Below are 23,756 nucleotides of genomic sequence, written 5' to 3' on the forward strand. Positions count from 1 at the left end.
GAAGCAAGAGACAGATGTTTGCCTTGTGCCCAGTGCCCACACTGTAGCCTCTGTTCACAAGCCCAGTCCGGCCTGTGATAGGTGCAAGGCATTTGCCCAGGGGAGCCTGGCATTTCAAGGACACAGCTGAAATTTTGGCAGTGATAATAAGAAACTGGTAATATTACTGTAACAATTCCACTAATTTCTTCACACTATTGAACTGCAAGTCAATTAGAAAGTAGCCCAGAAGGTACTATTATCTTTCTAAAAGATGAATAGGTTAAAAACGTTGGAATCAGCCCTTTTAATTATGAAATGACTCATTAAACAGCACTTTCTTCAGAGGAAGTTTCAAGAAAAAGTTGGTCCTGCTGTAGTGATTCTTATGTGGTATTCTCTGGACTTTCTCTAAAAAGAAGGAAACGCCTTTTCCAGCCTGTTGGTCTGGCCTTAGGTAAACCCCAATAGGTTACCAGACACACGGGGAGCTGTGAGTCTGTTCCTCTTGTACATGGATGCGGAGGTCTGCCTTACGCTGTGTACAGAGAGACACAGCTCAGTCTTGCTGAGCCTTCAACTGGCCTGAGCCCAGAAGACCACCCCCTCCAACCTGGAGAGGGAGCGGCATTGCTGCCTCTGCTGCCTCACTCCGAAGGCAGGTGACTCTCTTCTCCCTTGTGACATGACTCTAACCAAGAAGTGAAAAATAGGTCACAGGGAAGCACAGAGTTGCTCAGAACTACAAGTGACCATTCCCTGAGGTGAGATCAAAGACTGCTGTGGCCTAGTTAAAGACCTCCGGGAAGCAATGCCGGTGTGTAGTGGGGGGTGTGGTGTGGTGGGGTGGGGTGGAGGAATGGGGTCACACCGTGCAGCAGCTTCTCCCCACCAGTCATGCATAAGGTCCAAGGCAGGTGACCCTGCAGGGAGTTTTAATAAGTGTGTGGTTTTGTGGCTGGAAGGAAAAGGAAGCAGGGAGTGGGGCGCGGGTGGGGTCTATGGCTATGACCACTCAGTGGAGAGCAGATTCTTGTGACAGCAGGGTGCGGGGCTCTGGGTGCTCGGTCTGTGGAGTGGATGCTGAGCCGAAAGGACTTGAGGCTGACTCTGAGCTGCTGGCTTGGGTCCTTGACGATGGATGGTAGTAAGACCTCCATAGGAAGGGGCATCATGGCTGCTGGTCCACACCTTCCTCAAAGCAGTCATAGCCCTTCTGAGGACAGCGCTTCAATGGAGCGATTGAAAGAAAGGGGCTGGGGGTAGGGGAGCCGAGCCCCTTTTGACTGCTGTTAAAAGCGCAGGCAGAGAGGCAGGCGACTGACTGTGGGAAGAGCCAGGACCAGGACCCCACCAGCCATGTGTTCAGGACCATGGAACTATGGAGGAGCACTGCGGAGGCAAGGGCTGAACCAGCCAAGGAGATTGCTCAGAGGTGAGCGTGAGGCAGCAGAGCACGGGGGTAGGTAACGCTGCCTGCTGAGAGGCAGAAGGTCCGGAGTCCAGGGAAGCTAGAACCCAGCTGGTAAAGAGAAGCCTAGATTAGATTCAGATGGGTCACCTCAAGTCACCATGTGACTGGAACACTTTTGTTTGGCTGATTCAGCATTTATCGTGGCCTGCCCCAGAGGCTGCCAAAGGAGCTGTCAAGATCATTTATGATCCTGGATAGACGGTGTCTCTTCCCTCTATGCACATCCTGCTTAATGGGGACATGGCCTGAGATGTCTCTTGCGGGTACGGGGCTTCCAAACCAGGTTAGCTCAAGTCAGCCAGGGCTCATGAGCCTTTGGTGATAGAGCACCCCATCAGACCAGTGGTGAGCTTACATCTACAGGTGTCTTGGCGAAACAGGCTGTGGACACTCCCTGATAGAGCCTTTTCTCCACGCTGGCTGGGCCAAATGTCCTCCAGCGAACCACTGATGCTACGGCTTGGACAGGGAGTAGTGTTGGGCCTGAAAGGCCATGTGAGTCTCACATAAAGAGGCCATTCATCTTACTCAGGGCTACTCCTTCCCGTATGTTGGAAAATATGGCCGGTGGTGGTCAAGTAGTTTTCTTAGCCATACTAGGCTTGATTCTTAAGGAGACCTTTGCCAAGGAAGTTAGAAGAAGGTGGCATAGACACGGTGGTAACTCCATGTTCTCCCTCTTGTCCCACCTTGGACTAATGGTGACTTGTGTCCCCTGTCCCATAGCCATACATGACTCAACTGAATATCACACATGGCTTAGTGGCTGCCCAAAAGAAAGGTCCTTGGCCCAGTGATCTGACAATGATCATCATCAGATCATGTTTGGACATGCCAAAGGTAGCCATGGTAAAGACACGAGTGGTCCTCAGCCAGAGAAGGAAATAATGGGATTGAGGCATGAGCAGACACAGTCACAGCCCAGGGTAGTCTGGCTCTGCCTGGGTACCTCTATTTTTCAGGCCTTTCTGGGACTCCCAGCTTGACTAGAACACTAGCCTAACACCAGGCCTCTCTCTCCTTTCTATTTGGCTCTGCCCAGGTCCCAGTCCACATTCCTGAAGCAGAGACACAGAAGAAAGAGTATCTTTGACTCTAGCTTTCTCTCAAACTTTCCTATGGGAGTGGGGGGCAAACATTCTGAGCATCCTATCCTCTGGGAGAGCTCAGGCCTGCCCAGGGGGAAACGTGGAGGAAAGGCCAGGGCTTTGACAAGTTAACATGTCTCTCTCATGACCTTAAGAGAGAGGATTGCCACCAGATACCAGCTGGTGGGCTTGGAGCTGGGTGCTGGGGCAGAGCCTATCTCACTGTGAGAAGCTTCAGCCCCTGGGGCATTGGACCTAGCTTTCTGACACATGGGTCTTCACGCCCTACTTATGTGAGAGTCATAGACCCAGAGCAGGATGGGACCTCAGGATGAGGCTGGCATTGTTCATCCAGGCCACGCTCTCAGGAGCTGGAAATGGGACGGCCAGGTAAGGCCCCCAAGCCAGGACTCAGCTGTACAGCTCTGGTCAGCCAGTGAGAACCAGTAATGACCTTTACCCCAGTTCCGAGTAGGAAGCGGGAAGTGGAGGATGTGTCCCTTTGAGTGCCGCCCCCTCCCGCCCACAGGTCAGTGCCCGTCCCGGCTCTCTTACCTCCACCAGGTGTGGTGTCGGGTTAAAGCCACACAGGGTGCACACCCGGAGCTTGCAGGCAGTGCAGGTATTGTAGTTGGCTGGGCCCCTGCTACCCACGTTGAGCTCGGCTTGGCACAGTGGGCAGGCAGCCCTTTCCTTCGGCATGGTCTTTGGCTTGGCAGCAGCTTTGGATGCTGCCTGATGGTCTGCTCTGCCATGCTTTGGACTGGGGGTTCCTCCAGTTTTTGCCAGGGCCCCAGGCCCTGATCCAGGACCTGTTCTAGGCCCAGGCTCCGTTTTGGCTCCAGGGGTTGGCCCAGGCCCGGGCCCTGAGCCTGGGGGTCTTGGACCCGCCTCCTTGCTGGCATCACTGAAGACAATCTTGGGTGGCCCCTTGCTGGGGGAAGGCTGGCCCTGGGTGTCAGCCTCTGGCTGCACAGACATAAGGGTGCTTGCCTGGGTCAGCAGTGATGCTCCAAGGCCAAAGAGCTTCCCGGTGAGCCCCTCCTGGGTCTGTTCAGCAGCACCAAGCCCGGAGGGCACTGTGGTGGCACTTTTGCCCTGGGCCTCTCCTGCAGGTGGCCTGGGCTCAGCTGTGGAAGGCTTGGTAGAGAGAGGGGGCTGAGGAGACACCCTCCCCACCTCTGGAGGGGCAGTTGCCTGGGTAGGCCCAGGCACTGAGGTGGCCCTGGCTGCTTCAGCCTGGCGGGGACCAGACTGTGTGGCCCCTGGGCTCCGAGATCTCTCTTGCTCTGGCTTCCCCAGAGGCTGTTTGGCTGGGGAGTGGGCAGGAGACAGGGCCGGGGAGTGTAGCTGCTGCTGGCTCTTGGACCGAGGTGCAGTGGTCATGTCCATTCCCAGGGCCCTCTGCATCTGACAGTTCAAACAGAGCCACTCCTTCACCTGTGGGAGGAAACAGCAGTCAGCAGAGTGGTCGGGGTCAGAGTGCACAGGGCTCAGGCTATTGCAGGGACAGACGGACAGATGGATAGACAGACAGACCCGCACTTACTCGCGTGCACACACACAAACACCGTGCGACACGAAGAGCAACATGAGAGAGGAAAGCATAAGAAGTAATAAGAAGCCATGATACGATTCCTGCCCTGGAAGAACTTATATTCTCACAGAAGGGACAGATACACAAGGAAAACTCTCGAGAGCAGACAGCGTGAGTGAGAAACACAAATGAGATGTGACTGATTTAAGACTTTGGCTTTCCTTTGAATTTGGGGGTTCTGCTACTGCTTGTTTTATGGTGTCCTTGGTCAAACCCTGGGCGTTGTGCACGTTAGGCAAGCACCACACCTCCAACCACAGGACAAGGAAAATGGCACACTAATGGGCCAATCAATATACTGACTGATGTTCGTGTTACAAACTTGTAGCTCCCCTTTGGCATGAATCTGTGCAGGGATGGACGTGTGGCCATGCCACAGGTCCAGTCTTAGTCTCTCATGTCACCTGTGTACTAAAAGAATAACAGAACGGACTTTCCTTTTGGACTTCCAGTCTCATACGTAGACATTACCTTTTCTTGCCAAATGAAACCAGAGCATACCACCCATAGACTCACACCCCTCTAAGGGCTTTCTCTGCACACCAAGGAAACCCTTCCCCATGACCTCAGGCCCCCCCAGCCTCGCCTTCCACCTGGATTCTTTCCCTGACATACTGGGTCTGCTGCTATGCCCAGTGATCCTCAAAGCTCATGAGGTCCCCAAGGCTGCAATGGGTCTCTGCTGTTGTGGGGTGTCTTGTTGGGTGGGGAGCCTGAGCTCAGGCAACCTGTCCTAGCAGCCCAATAGCAGCACCCAAAGATGGGGGAAATATCGTGATTGAGCACACCTTTGCACTAAGCACCCTAGAGGGCATGTTCAGAGGTATTTGTCCTCACAGCAGACGAAACAAAGTCTGAAATGAGTTAGCAATGTCCTCTTGTGGTCACCAGGGCAGAAACTATAGCTACTGACAAGAACAGCCCTGGCAGCCCCATTTAACTCCTGATTCCCTGGGTTGGGCAGCTTGGAGCCCAGTGCCTGCGAGTCTCATCTCTGACAGCCACTCAGAGTCTAGAATCCATCCCTGCAGACACTAGGATATCCCTCTCTCCAGAAGAACAAACCCAGCTCTAGAATCTAAACCTAGTGAGGCCGAGGCAGGGAGGGCTCACCCTGCCTGCTAACCCACCCTGTGCTTTTGAAAATCCAGTGGACCTTTGTTCACACTGGACGGAGAAAGCCATATTGAAAACTTTCAGTCCCTAGTATCCTCTGAGAAAGTCCATTTTAGGTGGGGAAGGGCTCATCAAAGTGGGATTTTAGGGGGAGGCTGCTTCTGCACCACTGATGAGGGACTCTGGGGGCTGGGGGACTGTGTTCTAGAGAGAGACTGTTCTCTGGCCTGCCCTGTTTGGCTGTCACCAAACACATTCCAATGGAGGTTAGAGGCCTAGACCACACCCGGTGTTCCAATCTTGTTGTGCACCTATGTAAGACTTCCTGGGATCTAGGAGGTAACTTTCCTGATTTGGGACTTCCGGGTGACCATTCTTTGGGTCTGGACAGCTAAACAGAAGCAACTGTTTAAAAAACAAAACCCAAAACCTGTACTCACTACCAGCACCTTCCTTTCCCCAGCTCCTATCACCGAGGCTGAGCCACAGGCATTTCACCTAAAATAGAACCTCTTCAAGAAATGGCTGAACCCCCCTCAGTGACTCATCTGCCAGATGGGTGCAGCTATTCCTATCCAGTCTTTTCCAGACGGCGGCGAGGAGCCTTGACCGTGTCCTCCCCCAGTCTCTCCTGGGCTCAGGCTTAGGCAGATAAGACGTTGTTCCTGAGGCCTTCCAAGGAGGACCCTGGCAGACCTGGTAGCTCTCTGTAACTTGGTAAGGCTTTGTTTTCTGCCCCGCTGAAAGGTCCAGGGGTTTGTTGGGAAAGACCTATCCCAGCCTCTTCTCCCTTCTCCAAGGTCCCTACCATGACATGCTAGGGGACCTAGACTCACCCCCTCCTGTCCCCCAGGGAACACAGGCACCATGCTGTGGGAGACACTCTGGCCTCAAGACCAGTGGCAATCACGGCCTTCCTTAGCTGCATATCATGGTTCCTCATCAGGAGGCTGAGCCCAGGAGACGCCTGTGACTCCTAGGTACCCTCTAAGCTGTCCACCAGAATTAGAGGGACTAATTCCTCTGCTAGTATGACAGGAAACCCTTAGGATCCTGCTGTCCCGATCAGACGCTTGCCCAGGAGATGTGCGCATCGCATGCCTCATCTTCCCAGAGCCAAAGCTGGAGCTGGACGTACTTCCTGCACCGCCCTAAGGTAGACAGCACCAACGTTCATCAATCTGACATTTCTTGTCGGCAGGGAAGCCACCAGCTCTGAAGGTAGGCAGAGCCTTCCATGCATCCCCCAGCCCCCAGCCTAGTGTGTGCCTGAAGTCAGTAGAGAGGGGAAGGCTCAGAGTGGCATGCAGGGTGGAGAGAGTTTGGGAGAGGGGAGGCAGAGGCTGCAGGCATGTGGCTTTCCACCATCTTGCCCGCTCTACCAGGCACATGCTGGGGATCTGCAGAGGCGTGGTTCCATGTGATCCCTGGCTCTGAGAGAGCTTCATCTGAAAGAAGAGTCTCCCATCTGCTCCTTTACTCAAACTGTTCAGTGTGTGGAAGAGTAGCTAAGTAGCCCAGGAGACCAGGAGACCGGGCAGCAGGTCCTGAGGCCCCTGAGTTAAGTAAGAAGGATCTGAGTGATCTGTTTGCAGTGGCCACTCCCTGCTGTTCCTTTTACTGGTTTCTGGGGCAGCAAGGGAGGCAGAGGCATATTCCCTGAGAAGGGCTTTAACACAGTCCCTCCTGACAAGGATATCAGTGGCCTGAGACCTACCAGCGTTTATGAGTCTCAGGTAGGGTCCAGGCATATTTGACACACCTGGCCTCACAGGACGGTCCCCGGGAAGAAGGCTGCCAGAAAGATCTAACAGCCCCAGAAGAAACATGTTTTCTGACCACTTCTCTCTGCTAGGCCCTGTAGCAGAAAACAGGGCTTCAGATCTCCACCACTCAGCTCACCTTCCTGTGGAGAGCCGCCTACCTCTGAGCCCCAGTCCTCACTGGGAGAGTAGCACTCGGTGCTGGATCACTCGGCACTGACATCATGCCTGATACTGAATTTATGCTTTTCATTTTAAACATCACAGAGGTGGCTTTTAAATGAGACTCCCCTGCTGCTACCAAAGCCAGAGGTCCCTGGGATGACCCCATGCCAGTGTGACTCCATGCCTTTCTGGGCTGTGAGTCACTGGTCAGGTCTCATTAGGAAGTACAGCACTTCCCTATCCCCTATGATCCCTAGACACCAAGGAGAGGCCGGTGTCTGGCTGGCCTGGACATTCAAATAGCAATAGGGATCACCCACTGTATCCAACACGCACTGCTGCCCATCCACCAATGTGCTTTGCCTGTCTGCCGAAATCAGCCTATACAGAGGGGCACAATGGGGAAGCACATATGACCCAGTCAACATGACCGGCAGGAGAGGCCTGTGCCAACCCAGAGATCTGAGGGGGGCTCAGAATGGAGTCACCCCTGAGAGTAGGTGTGTGTCGCTGGTCTAGAACTTCGAGAAGGCTCTGAAAGGGCTCCCTTCCCTCCCAAGCTGATCTTATGTCTCTACCCTCTTTCCACTCACTCCTCTCGGTCGCAGAGAGGCTGCACCCCTTGAACTTGCCTCAGTCTCTCTATTTTAAATCTCCAGGACCATTGGAGTCCATCCCCTGGCTTCATGTCTCCTCTTGAATTCTGTTGGTTTCCAGGCCATTCCTTACCAAGTCCTTGACTCTCGGCCCCCAGGCACCACTGACCTGACTTTCACGGCTACCGCAGATGGTCCACAGTCCCCATAGGCCTGACCCAGCTCTCCAAAGCTCACCGAATGGTACACTTAAACTCTGTAAATGTCACTATATGTAGAGCTCACCTAAAATAACCGACAGTAAACACCGAGTCCTATTTAACAGTGGTACGCCTGCCAGAGTGGTCAGTGTGGAGTACATTAGTATTTGCAACATGCTTCAAAAAACTGACAGAGAAATTAGCTGAGTGGACAGATGACCAGACAGAGGGATGGACAGGGAGACAGGAGGGGCAGAGGCAGGTGGATGTCAGCCTGGTCTACATAGTGGGTTCCGGGACAGTCAGGACTACACAGTGAGATACAGACTCAAATAGCCAAAAAGACAAACCAAGCCAAACCAAACCAAACAAACCAAACCAAACAAAACACAAAATAACTCCCCAAACAAACAAAAACCCAGGAGACTCACAGGCTAATTAAAGATTCAGGTAACAGACAGATCTAGATTTTCTTATGTAATTCTTTCAACTTTTCTGTGGGTTTAAACTTTCCCATGACACAGTATTGAGGAAGACGCTCTACTGTCTCAGAGCTGGAGACCCTCTGGTGCTCTCCTGGCGTCTTTTGGTTGGATTGTAGGGTTCGCTTGTGTGTTCTGAATATGTCAACTTTCTACGAGGTGTATGCTTGGCAAATACTTTCTCTCAAACATCTTACGTTTTCATGCACTCTTTCTCTCTGTTGACTGTGCCTTTGGTGTCTTAGATGAGAAACCATAGACAAGTCCAAAGTTGGAAGAGATTGTCCTGTAGTTCTTCATAAGAGCTTTCAAGCGTTACCTTGTATGTGTGAGTGTCCAGTTCACTCTAAGGATTATGTATGGCTGCTGTAAGGACCCAGTTTTTTTTTCTTTTGCTTATGGAGACCCAGGCTTCCCAGCATCATCTGGCTTTCTCCATTCAAAGTTCTGGTACTTCTTGACAAGAGTTAATTTTATCTTGAGCAGAATACTTAGTACTTAGTGCCTAGGCCCTGGGTTGAGTCCCAGAAACACACACACACACACACACACAGAGAGAGAGAGAGAGAGAGAGAGAGAGAGAGAGAGAGAGAGAGAGACAGCAGACAGACAGACATATACAGACAGACATATACAGACATACAGACACAGACACACAGAGAGAGAGACAGAGACAGACTGGGACAGAAACACACACACACATATAATCATGTAAATGTATATGTGAAATTTGGGAGTTCTCTCTCTCTCTCTCTCTCTCTCTCTCTCTCTCTCCTTCCTTCCTTCCTTCCCTCCTTCCTTCCTTCCTTCCTTCCTTCCTTCCTTCCTTCCTTCCTTTCTTTCTTTTTAACCACAGGGTTTCTTTGAGTAATAGACCTGGGTATCCTGGAACTAACTTTGTAAACCAGGTTGATCTTGACCTCAGAAATCCACTCTCCTCTGCATGGAGAATGGTTGGATTAAAGATATGCATCACTGTGCCTAGCTTGACTTTATGTATTTATTTACTTTTTTGAAACAGGGTCTCTTTTTTCATTAATTTTTTTTTAATTTTACTTTTATGTGTGTGAGCATGGACAGTACCTGTGGAGGCCAGAAGAGGGCATGGAATCTCCAGGAGCTGGAGTTACAGGCAGTTACCTGAGTGCTGAGAACCAAACTCTGGTCCTCTAGAAGAGCAGCAAGTGCTCTTAACCACAAGGCCATCTCTCTACCTCCCTCTGTGTTTTGTTTTTTTTTTTCCTGTCAACTTTGTTTTGAAATTTGGGGGTTTATTTGTGTGTGCCTCTGTGGGCACGCACCACAGCTTTTGTGTAGGGGTCAAAGTACAGCTTGCAAGAGCCAGCTCTCTTATTCTACCATGTAGGTCCTGGGAGTTGAACTTGGTTCATCAGGTTTGGCAGCAAGCACCTTTCCCCACTGAGCCATCTCATCACCCCTTTTCTTGGCCGTCTTTACTTCACTGTCTCCATCCTCTTTCCTTTGACTTTACATATAAAAATGTAAGTCTTAGGGATAAACTCTGCGTTTTCTGCTCTGGATTACTTTCCCACTCATGTTCAGCTGATGCCTAGCCTTCTTCTGTGGCTAGGGCCAGCTCTCCATGCCTGATGGCTTCGGCTATGAAACAGTCCATACTGTGGCACTCTTGTCTCTCCCGTGTCTCCAGTGGGTCTGTTCTTCATCCTGCAGATCCAACTGAGGTCCTGTCCCCTGAAATCAGTCAGCCTGGGGCCATGTTCTAGCAACAGGGCTGGCTGCCCTAAGAGCTTGTAGTAGCTTGGAGGACTTCCCTTACTGACTGAAAGGTGTTGTTGTTGTTGTTTTAAATCAAGGTGACTACTATAAGGCAATCTGACTAGGCACATGGTGGTTAAGATCCCTTTCCTACCCCAGCCTGCCTAGAGGTCCACTTCCACTTTATTTAGGGTTAGAGGGAAGGGCTATAGCCATCTCCTCCTGAAGAAGGACTCATCCCATGCCCTTATGACACCTCTCCTCATCTGAATCTGGCCCAAGCAGCAGTGTGGCCAGGAGGGGACAGAGGAAAGGGGACAGGCTGCTGGCTAGGGCTGAGGGTTCTGTGCTGCTCATAGCACCACCCCCGGGCCATCTGGTGCCCTGGCCCTTGCTGGGAAAGGAGTGGGATGCAGGCATTAGAGGGAGAGGCTTAGACCATTACATGGGCTCCCTCCCTTCTTTGCACAACCTGCCTTGGGTAAGCATCTAAGCCCAAGGCTTGCCATTAGGGTAGGGGTAGGGGGACAGGAAGTTAAACATACCTGCTTTGGCCTCAGCATCATCTAAACCTGGAATAGATAAGGTCCTGACCACACTCTCTCCCTCTTTAGTGCTTTCAAACAATTTTTCTTTATATATTCTCTCTCTCTCTCTCTCTCTCTCTCTCTCTCTCTCTCTCTCTCTCTCCCTCTCTCTGTATGTCTGTATGTGATGTATAAGTCTGTGTATGTGTATATGTGTATGTGTATATATGTGTGTATGTGTTATGTGTGTCTGTATGTGTATATGTGTGTGTCTGTCTGCATGTTTGTGTATGTCTATGTTTGTCTCTCTACGTGTATGTATTTGTGCTTGTGTCTATATATGTGTGTGTGTATGTGTCTGTGTATGTGTGTGTCTATATGTGTGTATGTGTGTGTGTCTGTCTGTCTCTGTGTGTGTCTCTCTGTGTGTGTGTCTGTGTGTATTATGTGTGTGTCTGTGAATGTGTGTGTGTCTGTGTGTGTGTGTGTATTATGTGTGTGTCTGTGAGTGTGTGTGTGTGTCTGTGTGTGTGTGTGTGTGTGTGTGTGTGTGTGTGTGTGTCTTGGAGATCAAAAAACACCTTCTGTCCTTCCACTGTGCAGATCCTGGGGTTGAACTCAGATTGTCGGGCTTGGCATCCAGTGTTTTTACCTGTTGATCCAGCTCATCAGCTTGGTAATTTTCTCAAGTGGAGCTTTGAAGTGAATCTATCTCTGGGCCAGTCAGGGTGAAACAGAGAAGCCCTGTCTCGGTGGGGATAGCAGCCCTCACACCCCTCATATGCGAAGAACACGGGAGGCCCAGGCTGTGGCCACCTGGAGGAAGTGTTTTGGCAGAACTTGCCTGGACTGAAGCCTGCGTATGTTGTACCTTATACTGCACACATTCCTGGGGCTCGCAGGCCAAGGACACACCTGTCTCCAGGAGGCCTGGGCCAGTGTGCTGTCGGGACTGCTCTCGGTGGGTGAGAGGCTCTGAGGCTCACTGCTCAGATTCTCCTGCAGCTCACTTCTAGGCCATTGGCTCCTCTTCCTCACCTCTACGGCAGCTACATGGCTCTGCCTTGACTTCTCCCTCAGACTGCTAGAATAGACAAAGGCAATATGGCCTCCTTCCTATTGCAGATGATTGGAGAGGCTGCCGACCAGCCTGACTGGACCTGCAGCATTGGCAAAGCCATGGAGGTTGGTCCTTGGGCACCTGCTTCTAGGAAGAGACAAGGAGAAGCACTCCCTCACTTCCCATGCCCAGCACAGAATGTTAGCATCCCTGGCCTCTAACTACCAACGTGATGTCAGAGCAAGGGTTTCTTGTGTGTGGTAAAAACAGAACTGGCACCAAAATGAAACCCTCTACATGGTCTCTTGGCACAGTTCCTAATAGCTGAAATCTTTGTAATTTTAAAAAGGATTTATTTTTATTTCACTTTTTATTTTTTGCTTGTATGCACTTAAGTGCACCGCGTGTATGCAATATCCACGAAGACCAGAAGAGGGCATCAGATTCCCTAGGAACTGGAATTGTAGATGGCTGTAAGCTGCCTTGTGGGTACTTGGGAACAGAACTCAGGTCCTCTGCTCTTGTGTCAAGTAGAAAGTGCTCTTAAACTGTTAAACCATCTCTCCAGCCCTCAGGTGAAATTCTTTACCTGCCCTGAACTGAAAAAAAAAATCCAAGAAGACATGGCCTTCTTCCAGAGGAGTGACCAGCCTGAACTGAGTTAGAGGTGTGCAGAATAGAAGTGGTTTCCCTAGGCGGATTGGACAGATGGCAAGCAAAGCCTGTAGAGTGGCTTCCTCTTCATATTAAGGTGTGACCAGGGAGGTGACTCTGCTCTCAGTACGTGACAAACGGCAATGGCACCAATTTGAACATTATGCTTTGCCACTCCTCGGGAAAATGTGCCAAGGTCTGACTTCCCCTGACAGGACAGCCAGCTCCGGGAAAGCAAAGATTGTGTCTGGAGGCCCCAGCAGAATAGAACATCGGTGGGCATGGGCCTGTACAACAGACTAGGGCTGCAGTTTTCAAATGTGGTGCTGTGGAGCAGGGGGCTTCTCCCATGCTCCGGAGCAGCCAGCCTGGGAAGGGCTGCCAGCTTTCATCGCTGTCTTAGAACTCTGGGTGCCCCAAGGATGCCAGGAGCTCATGCTAAGGGACTGCTTGATTTGTCCAGCCCAGAATTTGTTTGAAGTATTTGGCCAAGATGTTTGCTCTCCATCGAATACTGTCAATTTGCAGTAAGTTTGAGGCCCTCTTTCCTCCTGGCCCTGAGCCCCAGCTTCCGCCCAGCACAACGAGGCAGATGGACTGAGTGTCTCAGGACCTCCTACTCTGCTGTTTTTCTAGGCACAGTCAAAGTCTGGCTCCCTTCCCATCTTGCTAAAGGTTCTGGGCTTGAAGTAGGCAGGAGGCTAACTAAGGCTGTGGCATAGGGGGTGCTGGGATACCCACCACGTGTGGTTCTTTCTTCTCGCCCACCCCACCTAGGGCTGCAGCACAAGTGAGCATCTCATGGAGTCGGAAATCCAAAGGGTTCACGAGGAGGGCCCATCCCTCAGAAACACGGACCATCAGCCAAGTCTTCCTGCTCCTGGGAGGCCAGGGGCTTGTGGCGTCTCAGTTGGTAGGATCCAACAGGTGAGCTTTTGATCACACTGTTCCCAATATGGGACAGCTAACGCTTACTTAACTGATCAGTGCAGGGATGGGTCTGTTTCTAATCACAGATGCAGTAATCACGAGCGAGCACGCCTCCTCAGGAAGCCTCCACATTCCAGGAGCAACTCCAAATGCACTGAGTCATCGCCCCACACCAACAGCTCCTTCCTCGGAATCTCACACGTACCTCTCAAAAAACCACACATCCCACACCCACAGCACCTCACTTTGGCAGATATAGACCCTGACCTGTTAACAGTTATTCTCACTTATCCCCCTCCCACTCGTCCAAACAACCCCAGCTGCTGATACATCCCAGTGGCTGCCTACAGAAGCTACTCTGCATCCTGTCCGGGGCAGAGTCTTTGGGGGGAGAAGCTGAGACTCCTAGGGGTCCCCCTGGAGAAATACAAGGATGCCAGAAAATGGATAAACTGTATTTCAAACATATAGCCCCAACTTAGTAACACATAGGAGCACCCAGCCTCTGGGTCACCAAAGGGAGCCCCCAAAAGCTCTGTTAGGCATCTCCCTCCAACACAGAGCATCCTGAACATGATGACGATGTGGATCGACAGTTCTTTGGGGCAAAAGAGGCTAAACTCATGGATCTAGTCCTGTAGCATAGCCCTCTGTGAGTATGATTACCCTTGTGAATGCCTGGTTTCTACCATGAAATTGGAGAGGATAGTCTAGTTCACCACTTCAGGACCTCAGATAGCTGGAACCGAACCTAGAGAGGAGCTGTCCAGATCCCTGCTGGAAGGCAGTTCCTAGGTCCTGCTAGAAATCTGGTCCTCTTAGGAGTGTCCCTCTGCAGGACTGTCAAGGGGAGAGGCAGACCCAGAGCTAGGGAAGCCTCCAGAGGCATGCATGGTCACCTCTAACAGAGGGATCACCAGAAGAAGTGGTTCTTTTCTTTTGCCCCACCACGGTGTAATTAAACCAGGTTTTGTTTGTTTTTTTAATTTCTATTCTGAGACTCTAAGTTTTCGGGTTGTTTGGTTTATTTGGTTTGTTTTGTTTTTCTGTGTAGCCCTGGCTGTCCTGTAACTCACCCTGTAGACCAGGCTGGCCTCGAACTCACAGATCTGCCTGCCTCTGCCTCCTGAGTGCTGGGATTAGAGGCATGCGATGCCACCACCACCAGGTTAAAAGGGTTTTTGGTTTGGTTTGGTTCGGTTTATTTTTTGTGAGTTCTGAGTGTTTTCCTGCAAGAATGTCTCTGTACACGCTGTGTGAGGAGGGCATTGGAGTCCCTGGGACTGGAGTTACAGATGATTGTGATTTGTTTTGTGGGTGCTGGGAAATGGACCCCAGTCCTCTGGAAGAGCAGGTGGTGTTCGTAACTGCTGAGCCATTGCTCCTGCTCCTTCTCAGTTTTCAGGGTACAGGAATCTCTCAGGAGACCTGGGGCCAGATCTTGACCTCTGATTCCACATCCCAGAACCACCGCCACTACCCCCATCATCAGGATTCACGGGCGCTGGTGGGTAAGGGAAGTCGCTGTGGTCAGGATTGGTAGAAGGAAAGGAAGGGAGCAGAGGAGAGATGCTGTTGAGGCAGCGGTCAAACACAAGTGGTGCCGACTGAGGTCCTTACCTGGGTGAGGTGAGGGTTGGGGTTGAACCCACATTGGTTGCAGACCTTGTTGTGACACTGGGTGCAGGTGTTGAAGTTTGGCTGGCTGGAGGTTGATGTGAGGTCCGATGTCTTGCATATTGGACACAGGGTGCTGCTGGGAAGAGGGGCAATCTGGGGGACGGAATAGGGTGATGTGGGAGTGCTGCCTCTGTCTGGTGACACGGAGGGGGACCGTCCTGATCTCTGTGTCCTGCTGTCTACCTGCAGTGTCCTGCGGGGACCTTCGGCCTCCTGGCCTGACAGGCCTTGGGCCCTTGTCTCTCGGGGGCTCTCTCGGCCAGGAGCAGTAGCAGAAGCTTGCTTTGGGGTTGGAGAAGTTGCTCTCTGGCTGCCCAGGGGCTCCTTGGGGTCCAGTCTCCGGGAAACACTGAAATGACATTTTAAGTGGTCGTTAGAGACACATCTGACAGAAGTAGCTCACACAGGTCCCTTCCAACCTGGAGTGACCCCAGGCCCCATCACTGTCCTTTCTCTTGTACAGTGACATCATCTCAGTCGCCATTTACTGTACCCTGTGCTCAAGCCCTGACAAGCTTCTTGGCATCAGGCTGTAGGGTAGATGGAGAACAGAGTCTAGTCAGTGATCTAGTAGTGCAGCTCACGTGGGTGGACTTCTTTGACACAGGGTCTCATGTAGCCCTGGCTGGCCTCAAACTCACTCTGTAGCTAAAACTGACCCCAAATTTCTGATTTCCCCTGTCTCTACTTCTAAAGAACTGGGATCACAGGTAGGCACCATGATACCCAATTTATAAGTGCTGGGGATCAAACCCAGGGCTATGTGTATGTGTATTCTATCAACTGAGCTATATTCCCACCCTAGGACTGTACTTTTGAGCTTTATTTTTATTTGTGCTCATTGGCATTTTGCTTTGCTTGTGTAGAGGCCAGAAGAGGGCACTGGATCCCCTGGTTGTGAGCAGCTATGCGTGTAGTAGGAGTCAAATCCAGGTCCTCTGGAAAAGCAAGCAGCCAGTGCTCTTAACAGATGTGGTGGTTTGAATAAGAATGGCCACATAGGGGGTTGGGGATTTAGCTCAGTGGTAGAGCGCTTGCCTAGCAACGGCAAGGCCCTGGGTTCGGTCCCCAGCTCCAAAAAAAAGAAAAAAAAAAAAAAAAAAAAAGAATGGCCACATAGGCTCATATCTTTAAACACTTAGTCACCAGGGAGTGGCACTATTGGAAAGGATTAGAAGGATTAGGAGGCATGGCCTTGTTGGAGGAAGTGTGTCACTGGGGGTGGGCTTTGAGGTTTCAAAAGCCTATGCCAGGCTCAGAGTTTCTCTCTCTGCCTGCAGGTCAGGATGCTGCTCTCAGCTCCTTCTCCAGCCTCTGCCCCCACGCTGCCATGTGTCCGGCCATAATAATGGACTGACCCTCTGAAACCATAAGCCAGCCCCAATTAAATGCCTTCTTTTATAATAATCTCAAGGTCATGATGTCTCTTCACAGCAAAATGAAGTGACTGAGACAGGCAAGACATCTTCAGCCAGGGACTGGCCTGTTAAGGAGCCTCTAGGTGACACTGATGCCATGCCCTGCCTACTGACTTCTGGAGACCCTGCAACAAGCCTGTACCCAACCAAGTCTGAGAAGGTGGGATGCAAGGTTATTTTTTTTCCATTGGAGTAAGGCTGGGTGGGGCTTTAAGTCTAACCCTTGAGAAAGCTCTGAAGGAGGCCCAGTGCGCCCGGGGCAGCATGTCCATCCCAGAATGACCTATCTGCAGAGCTAGGTAGACCCACGAGGTAAAGAAACATTCAGGCTAAAGTCCAATTCTCTGAGTTCCTTCTTTGAACCAACTGAAGTTTGTTTCTGCTAATTTATGTCTTTTCCAGGGTGAATGCAAAAAGTCAAAGACCAAGTTTCCTGTTGCTTTCCAGAACATTCTAGATGGCTTTGGCCTGTATTCCTTGGGTGGCTGCTGACAGCCACGGGACAGATCAGGTTTGCAGAGACACTGGAAAAGTTTCACTTCGGTAGCCCACGCTGGCCTCAAATTCATGGCTTTGCTTCCCACTATGACTATAGGACCTATAGGACCTGTGACTGGCTCAAAGTGACTTTCACCTCACATGTAGTATCACAAGTTAGTGGTTCTTTAGGAGTTCTGTGCATACGGAGGGCCTGGGACAAATTGGCACAAACCTAGGAAAAGGCATGTGGCTGGTTTGCTCCCTGCTGCACACCAGCACTGTGCTTCGCACTGGGTGGATATTCACTGGGCACACAAAAATGAACGGAAAGAGGTGTGAACAGTTGGGTGAGCTCAGGAAGCAGGGCTCAGTCCATCAGTGATGCCGCCCAGTTATGAACATGTCGTAAGGAGTTTGCTCAGCGACAGACCAGCAGATTAGCAACGGAGACATAGATTCTAACAACAGGCTTCCTTCTTCCTGTCCGTCTCCCTTTCAGTTGTCCACACTGACCTTTGTTTCTGTTTTAGGTCCTTTGACCTGATTTTGATCCTACAGGCATATCTAACCTTCAGACTACGGACAACGCGCGAGAGCGTTCAGCTGAGGAGAGTTATGAATTCAGCCCAACACAAAAGACAAGCTCATTCCAAACATTGTGAGATTTCCATTTGTGGACGGGGACAGGGGCACTCAACTGTTTGGTTCCTGACTGGACTTTTTTGATGGCAACATGCTAAGGCAATGTTACAGGGTGGGGCATACCTGAGGCTCTCAAATTCCTACAAGGCAGGTCAGGTCTCCAGGTGCGCACGTGGTTACTTTTTAGATGTATACATATTTTATAAGTCTTATACTCTTTATGAATACCTACTCAATATTTAATTAAAATGAATTTTTCAAAAAGCAAATCAGACAGGGATCCAATCCCCGGTCCAGATTAGAGACAGATGTGCAAACAAATCACCACCAGACACATAGTCACGAGGAAGGTGAGGAGACCGCCACACTAAGGACAAACTGCTAGACTTAAGGAAGGCTCCGAGGGCTGTCAGAGCATGCTCGGCACGGGCGGAGGAAGGCACAAGAGTGCCGTGTGCAATCATTATCACTCCCACCACCTAGAACTGCTCCTGACAGCATCTTTGAATTACCTGAATTAGTTGGGAAGCTCAAACAGAACACAGGGAGGGCCTTTAAGGTTTACCAACAGAGGTGCATTAGGGCTCTGTGACACAGAGAGGATGATGAAGGTAGGAAATTCAGTGAGGAGGAAGAAATGATCCACAGAATTAAAGGGGCAAAGATCCATTAAAAGACATTGCTGCTTTTTATCCCCCATGGGGAATACAGTCAGGGCTGAGGAGTGCAAACACAAAAACAATACTTAGGATTTCGCTGGGGGAGCAGGAGAAATCTTACAAGTTAGGTCTAGATATTTTTATGGGAGAGTGTGAGTTCAGGTCACAGGCAATTCTCTGGAACAGAGGTCACCCAGAGAGCAGTAGCCCAGGAAAACATTCAGGGTTCAACAGCGTTTGTGGGCTCAGAGGAAAACCCAGAAAAAAGACAGAAGAAAAGGACCCCATATAGCTGGGCTTAGTGGCACAAATCTTTAATCCCAGCACTCTGGAGGCAGAGGCAGGTGGATCACTGTGAATCTGAGGCCAGCCTGGTCTACAGGGAGAGGTCTAGGATAGCCAGCACTACAAAGTGAAGCCTTATGTTGGGAAAAAGGAAGGAAGGAAGGAAGGAAGAAAAAAGGAAGGAAGAAGGAAGGAAGAAAGGAAGGGAGGAAGGAAGGAAGAAGGAAGGAAGGAAGGAAGGAAGGAAGGAAGGAAGGAAGGAAGGAAGTTGATGACCCATAGGATTAGAGAGGCTCCCATCTTGGAGAGCAGCCAACACTGAACTCGGGGAGAGCAGGAACAAGTCTGTTCACCTGAGGCTGAGATAAAGGAGAAAATGGCTGCCCCCATGAAGCCCATATACCATACCATGAAAGCCCAAGCGCTCCCCAAACCCAGTACAGTTCCTCCTCCTGCTTAACAAGGGTCCCACCATGATGGAGGTCAAGAGTCGTGGCTATCTGGACACGGGTCCCAAGGCAACTCAAGCAGAAGGGAGAGCCTGGGGACAGAGGAGGCTCTCCCCCTAGGCAAGCCGTCACTTACAAACGTCTCCACCAAAACGAGCTTGCTGGGAGCAAAGAAAGAGAAAGGGAGGTGTCCACATGCAAGGCCATCCTGTTCCATGAAAGACCTGACCTTGTGGGCACAGGACACCAGTGAAGCCCCCACCCTTAGGGAGCCTGATTCTTGGGAAGTGCAGGGGTGAGGATAAAATGAAAGGTAGGGGAGACAGACACGGCTCTAAGGAAGCAAAGGCGCGGAAGGTCAGCCTGGAGAGAGGACGGATCTGAAGGGGCGGCTGGGAGCTGACAGGGGAAACTAAAAATACCTGCTTTCCTTTTTCCTTTTTCCTTTTTTCTTTTTTCTTTTTCTTTTTCTTTTTCTTTTCTTTTCTTTTTTTAGATTTCTATGTTATGTGTATGAGCTTTTTGTCTGTATATGTACCATGTGCATGTCTGGTGCCCAAGAAGGCCAGAAAGGGGCTTGAGACCCCCTGGGACTGCAGTAAAGAATGGTTGTGAGCCACCCTGTGGGTACTAGGAACAAAACCTGGGTCTTCTGCAAGAGTAGCAAAAGCTCTAAATCACTGAGCCATCCCTCCAGCTACAACAGATAAATGCATTTTAAAGACTTATTATTTATTATATATAAGTACACCGTAGCTGTCTTCAGACACACCAGAAGAAGGCATCAGATCCCATTACAGATGGTTGTGAGCCACCATGTGGTTGCTGGGATTTGAACTCGGGACCTCTGGGAGAGCAGTCAGTGCTCTTAACCACTGAGCCATCTCTCCAGGCCCATAAGTAATTTTAAAGATGGCCAAAAAAGGCCAAGGATATGAAAAACAACCAGTCTCTCTCAGCTTCCCTTCTTTTCAACATTTGGGGCTATTAACTGCTCACAAATATTGTTGGCCCAATCCTGTTTGCCAAGTCAGGAAGGAACCCTTGGCGCCTTTCAGGAAGGGTGCAAAGACAAACAGCCCGGCTTTCCCTCACCAGACCTGAGCTCTGTGGCTTTCTGTCCCATGCACGCCACTGTTAGGAGACATAATCCACAGTGCATTGCTCAGAGAGGCAAACAACTAATTTGTTTGAACCGGTGAAAAATGCTACAGACACTGGGTCGCAGTAGGGTAACCTGGGAGGGAGGTGGCTGCCTGCTCCATGGTGGGAAGCAGCCAGGAGTGCTCTGGGGACTAAAGTCAGCAAGAGCCTGCTAGCACTGGAGGCTACAGGAAGGAAATGCTGGTAGGAGTGGAGCCAGGGTAGAGACAGAGGGAAACCATGTTGTGGACTCCACATGGCAACATTTAGAGCATGCCCCCACCTCCTCCAGGTGAACACTTGAAAGAGAAATGACTCATATTAATAAGCCATCTCTGTCTGTCAGGAGGGGAGGGACCTTACGAACACTCTAAGTCAGAGCAGCCGGAAGCACCCCACTGCTTCAAATAAGGCTTTCAAAAATTCATGGCTGACCTTTCAGTAATGGGCAATTAGAACTGGGTAAACACTGTGGGAGGACCCCCACCTTTGGGGCCATTCCAGTGTTCTCTGGGCACGCCGGCAGAGAAGCGTGCAATGGTGGGCACCAGGGTGCATCTCCTGGATTCTGCAGTCCCTCCCTCAGGAGTGGATTCCAGTTTCCACATAGGAAACACCCCTTAGTCGGTCTTCAGGCCAGAGGTGTCCTGCTATTTTTTTTTTTTTGATCATGTGATCCTGTCATGTTTTTGCATTCCCAACACATAAATATTTATCTACAATTATTGATAACCATCCCCCCCCCACCATGCCATAGGAAGGTTTTAGAGGTTGGCTGGTAGGAAATAAAAGTAAGAGAGTTGGGAATGCAGCTCTGCAGGTGACTGTCACCTCAGTACTCTGTGGGTATGGGCAGGAAGATCTGAAGGTCAAAGCCGCCCCTGGCTACACGGATGACTTGAGACTAGCCTGGGCTAGAAAAAGAGGGGACATAAATAGTGTTACATTTTCCACTTTGTTCCACCTCCTACCCAACATGTGCCCTCGTTTAGAAGCCACCGCTGAGGAAAGTCGTAAACGCCCAATCTCCAGTCTTTTTTAAGATTGTATTTTTAGGTAGGTAGGGATGTGTGTGTGTGTGTGTGTGTGTGTGTGTGTGTGTGTGTGTGTGTGAGCACGTGCGTGTGCATGTGCACTTGTGTTGAGTGCAGTACTCTGAGAGGCCAGAAGTGTGGTGGTTTGAATAATGGCTCCCATGGGCTCATACATTTGAAGGTTCAGTCATCAGGGAGTGGCTCTAGGAGAAGGACACTGATGAAGACAGGAACTAACAGTGGGAAAGGCACGAAGGCCATGGACTTACCAAACCCTGAGACATGTCTCCAGTGAAACCTAGCTTTGAGAGGGTCTCACTCACAACTGGGCCAGACACACCTCAGGCCGAATTCATTCCCTACTACAAAGAAACTAGAAGGCATACAGCAGTGGTGCTCGGAGTGTTTACCTTTGACCATTGGGTCCCATTCCCCACCCCTCCCCACATCTCTTCAGGCTTTCCCTGTCCGTATCCGTGGAAAACAGAATGCACCATTTGCCATAAGCCCCACCTAGCTTTGAACATTGAATGTCTCTTGCTCTTGTGACAGACATTTCCTGCCAGTTAGTGAGTGGGGAAGGCAACAGCCTCAGCCTAAGGACTACTGTGCCATGGGCTTATAGTGATGTCCATAGACTACAGCCTACATCTCTAGAAACATTTATTCATTCATTCGTGCGGGGACATAAATCCGGAGACCACACTTTCCTTCCCAGGGCTCGGCGGGTACAGACGCTGTTTTCTATCACAGACTGCTCCTGCAGAGAATGCTGGTTCGATCTGACTGTCGTCCTTTGTTACATGTTAACTTCCTCCCTCTAAGTCAGTGGTTCATAACCTGTCCTGCATATCAGATATTTACATTATGATTCCAGACAGTAGCAAAATTACAGTTATGAACTAGCAATGGAAATAACTTCATGGTTGGGGGTCGCCGCAGCATGAACTGTATTAAAGGTTGCAGCTTAGGAAGGTCGGGGACCCCTGCTCCAGAAAGCAAGAATTCTTCCTTTTTAATGTTTGGTGGCTTCACCGTATCTGAGGATTGAACAATCTGTTAAGTCTTGAACCTGGGATAAATGGCATAGGTGCCTGTTTAACATACCAAAGCGGGCCTGGTCTCCAGGTTCTCCCAGCATCCTTCAGTCCCTACCTGTTCCAGGGTATGGCTGGCATACCCTGCCCTCTACCCTACACTCTCCAGCCCAGGGACTAGCTGTCCCTCCCCCAGAGGCTTTTCCCTATATAATCCAGACCCTTTGGTTACCCACCTTATTGTACCTTTTCTTGCACCTCTCCTCCTCTCCCCACATGGCCTAGGTCTGGTCAGGCCCACTCTGGACTCCCCCAGATGTGCCTGCCTCTGGCTATGCTGGCTCACATATCTATAATAAACTTTCTCCTCCACCACACCTAGGAGCCATCATGTCCTTTCTTTTTATATCTTTTTTCGTTCAGTATTTCCTGCCATTGCATATGTCCTTTCAGACTAAGACATAAGTTGGATCTGCTGTCTCTTGAGGCAGGATCTCACTATGTAGCTCTGGCTGTTCTGGAACTTACTGTAGACCAGAATGGCTTTGAACTCACAGAGATCCACATACCTCTGCTCCTAGTGCTAGGATTAAAGGTGTGTGCCATCACTGCCTGGCTGAAAACACACACACACACACACACACACACACACACACTCTTAATGTGTTCACTGGGAGGATTTTTCTTCAATCATATCTTTGAATATTTCTACATTTCCATTTGTTTTGTTCCCTTCTTCACAGACACTAATTGCATCTATTTTTAATTTCCTCTCGTTCCATGTCCCTAGCTGCTGACAACGGGTGTTTTCCTGCCATCTGCCACACCCTGCTCAATCCCTTTGGTAATGCCAGACACCTCTCTAACACTGCCGGGCTTCACAGAGCTAACAATCCAAAGACAGTTACTGACTGGTGCACGGACTGAGCTCCTGTCCTCATCCTAGAGGTGTATTTCCCTTCCTAGCACCCTCCTTCGTCCCTCTCCATGTTCCTGGACTTGGAAAGCATTCTTTGTTTATTGTGTTTCAGTCCATGGGTGAAAGAAGGCGAGCTTTCATATTTTTTTCCTTAAAGCTTTGGGTTAGATCAGTAAAGGAACTAAGCAAAGACTTGTTTTTACTTAGTATGTTTAACCAGAACACAATTTACAAACCCAAACAAAGTCATTTTTCTCTTGAGTCCATTTGTGCAAGTTCTAAGTTTCCTAAAGCCGGACCTCTTTGTAAGATATTTTTCTTAGGAAGAGAGAGACGAATCAATCAGGAACTTTTATTTTTAATTTCAGGAAGTTCCCAGATCTCCTGAAGCTCTCAGAGAGAAAACCATGACGGTCTAGCCATCAACACATGCTACCCCTTAGTATCTCTCTATTCACAAGCATCCATTGGCTTGTAAGCCCTGGTGAAGCCTGGGAACTCACAGACCACTGGGTGTTACCGAGTCTATGCCCATGAGTTCACCAGAAGGCTAGCTAACTGTTCCCACGGCACCATGTGAACGCGACCTCTGGTGTGACGCCATCCCGAGTTCACCTTCCCAAGGTCACCTTCCTCCATGGT

The 23,756-nt window shown here is 50.3% G+C and overlaps 1 protein-coding gene across 1 annotated transcript in view; it reads right to left on the reverse strand.

The window, feature by feature from the left end:
- Bsn (bassoon (presynaptic cytomatrix protein)) overlaps positions 1-23,756 on the reverse strand; it is a 90,966-nt gene that overhangs the window by 25,027 nt on the left and 42,183 nt on the right. The window contains exons 2-3 of the mRNA NM_019146.2: positions 14,989-15,397; positions 3,097-3,981 (exon numbers count right to left, since the gene is read on the reverse strand). Of these exons, the coding sequence (NP_062019.2) occupies positions 3,097-3,981; positions 14,989-15,397 (1,294 nt within the window). The remainder of the gene's footprint in view (positions 1-3,096; positions 3,982-14,988; positions 15,398-23,756) is intronic.

Source organism: Rattus norvegicus, chromosome 8 (genome assembly GCF_036323735.1).
Source record: "Rattus norvegicus strain BN/NHsdMcwi chromosome 8, GRCr8, whole genome shotgun sequence".
NCBI classification, from domain to species: Eukaryota; Metazoa; Chordata; class Mammalia; order Rodentia; family Muridae; genus Rattus; species Rattus norvegicus.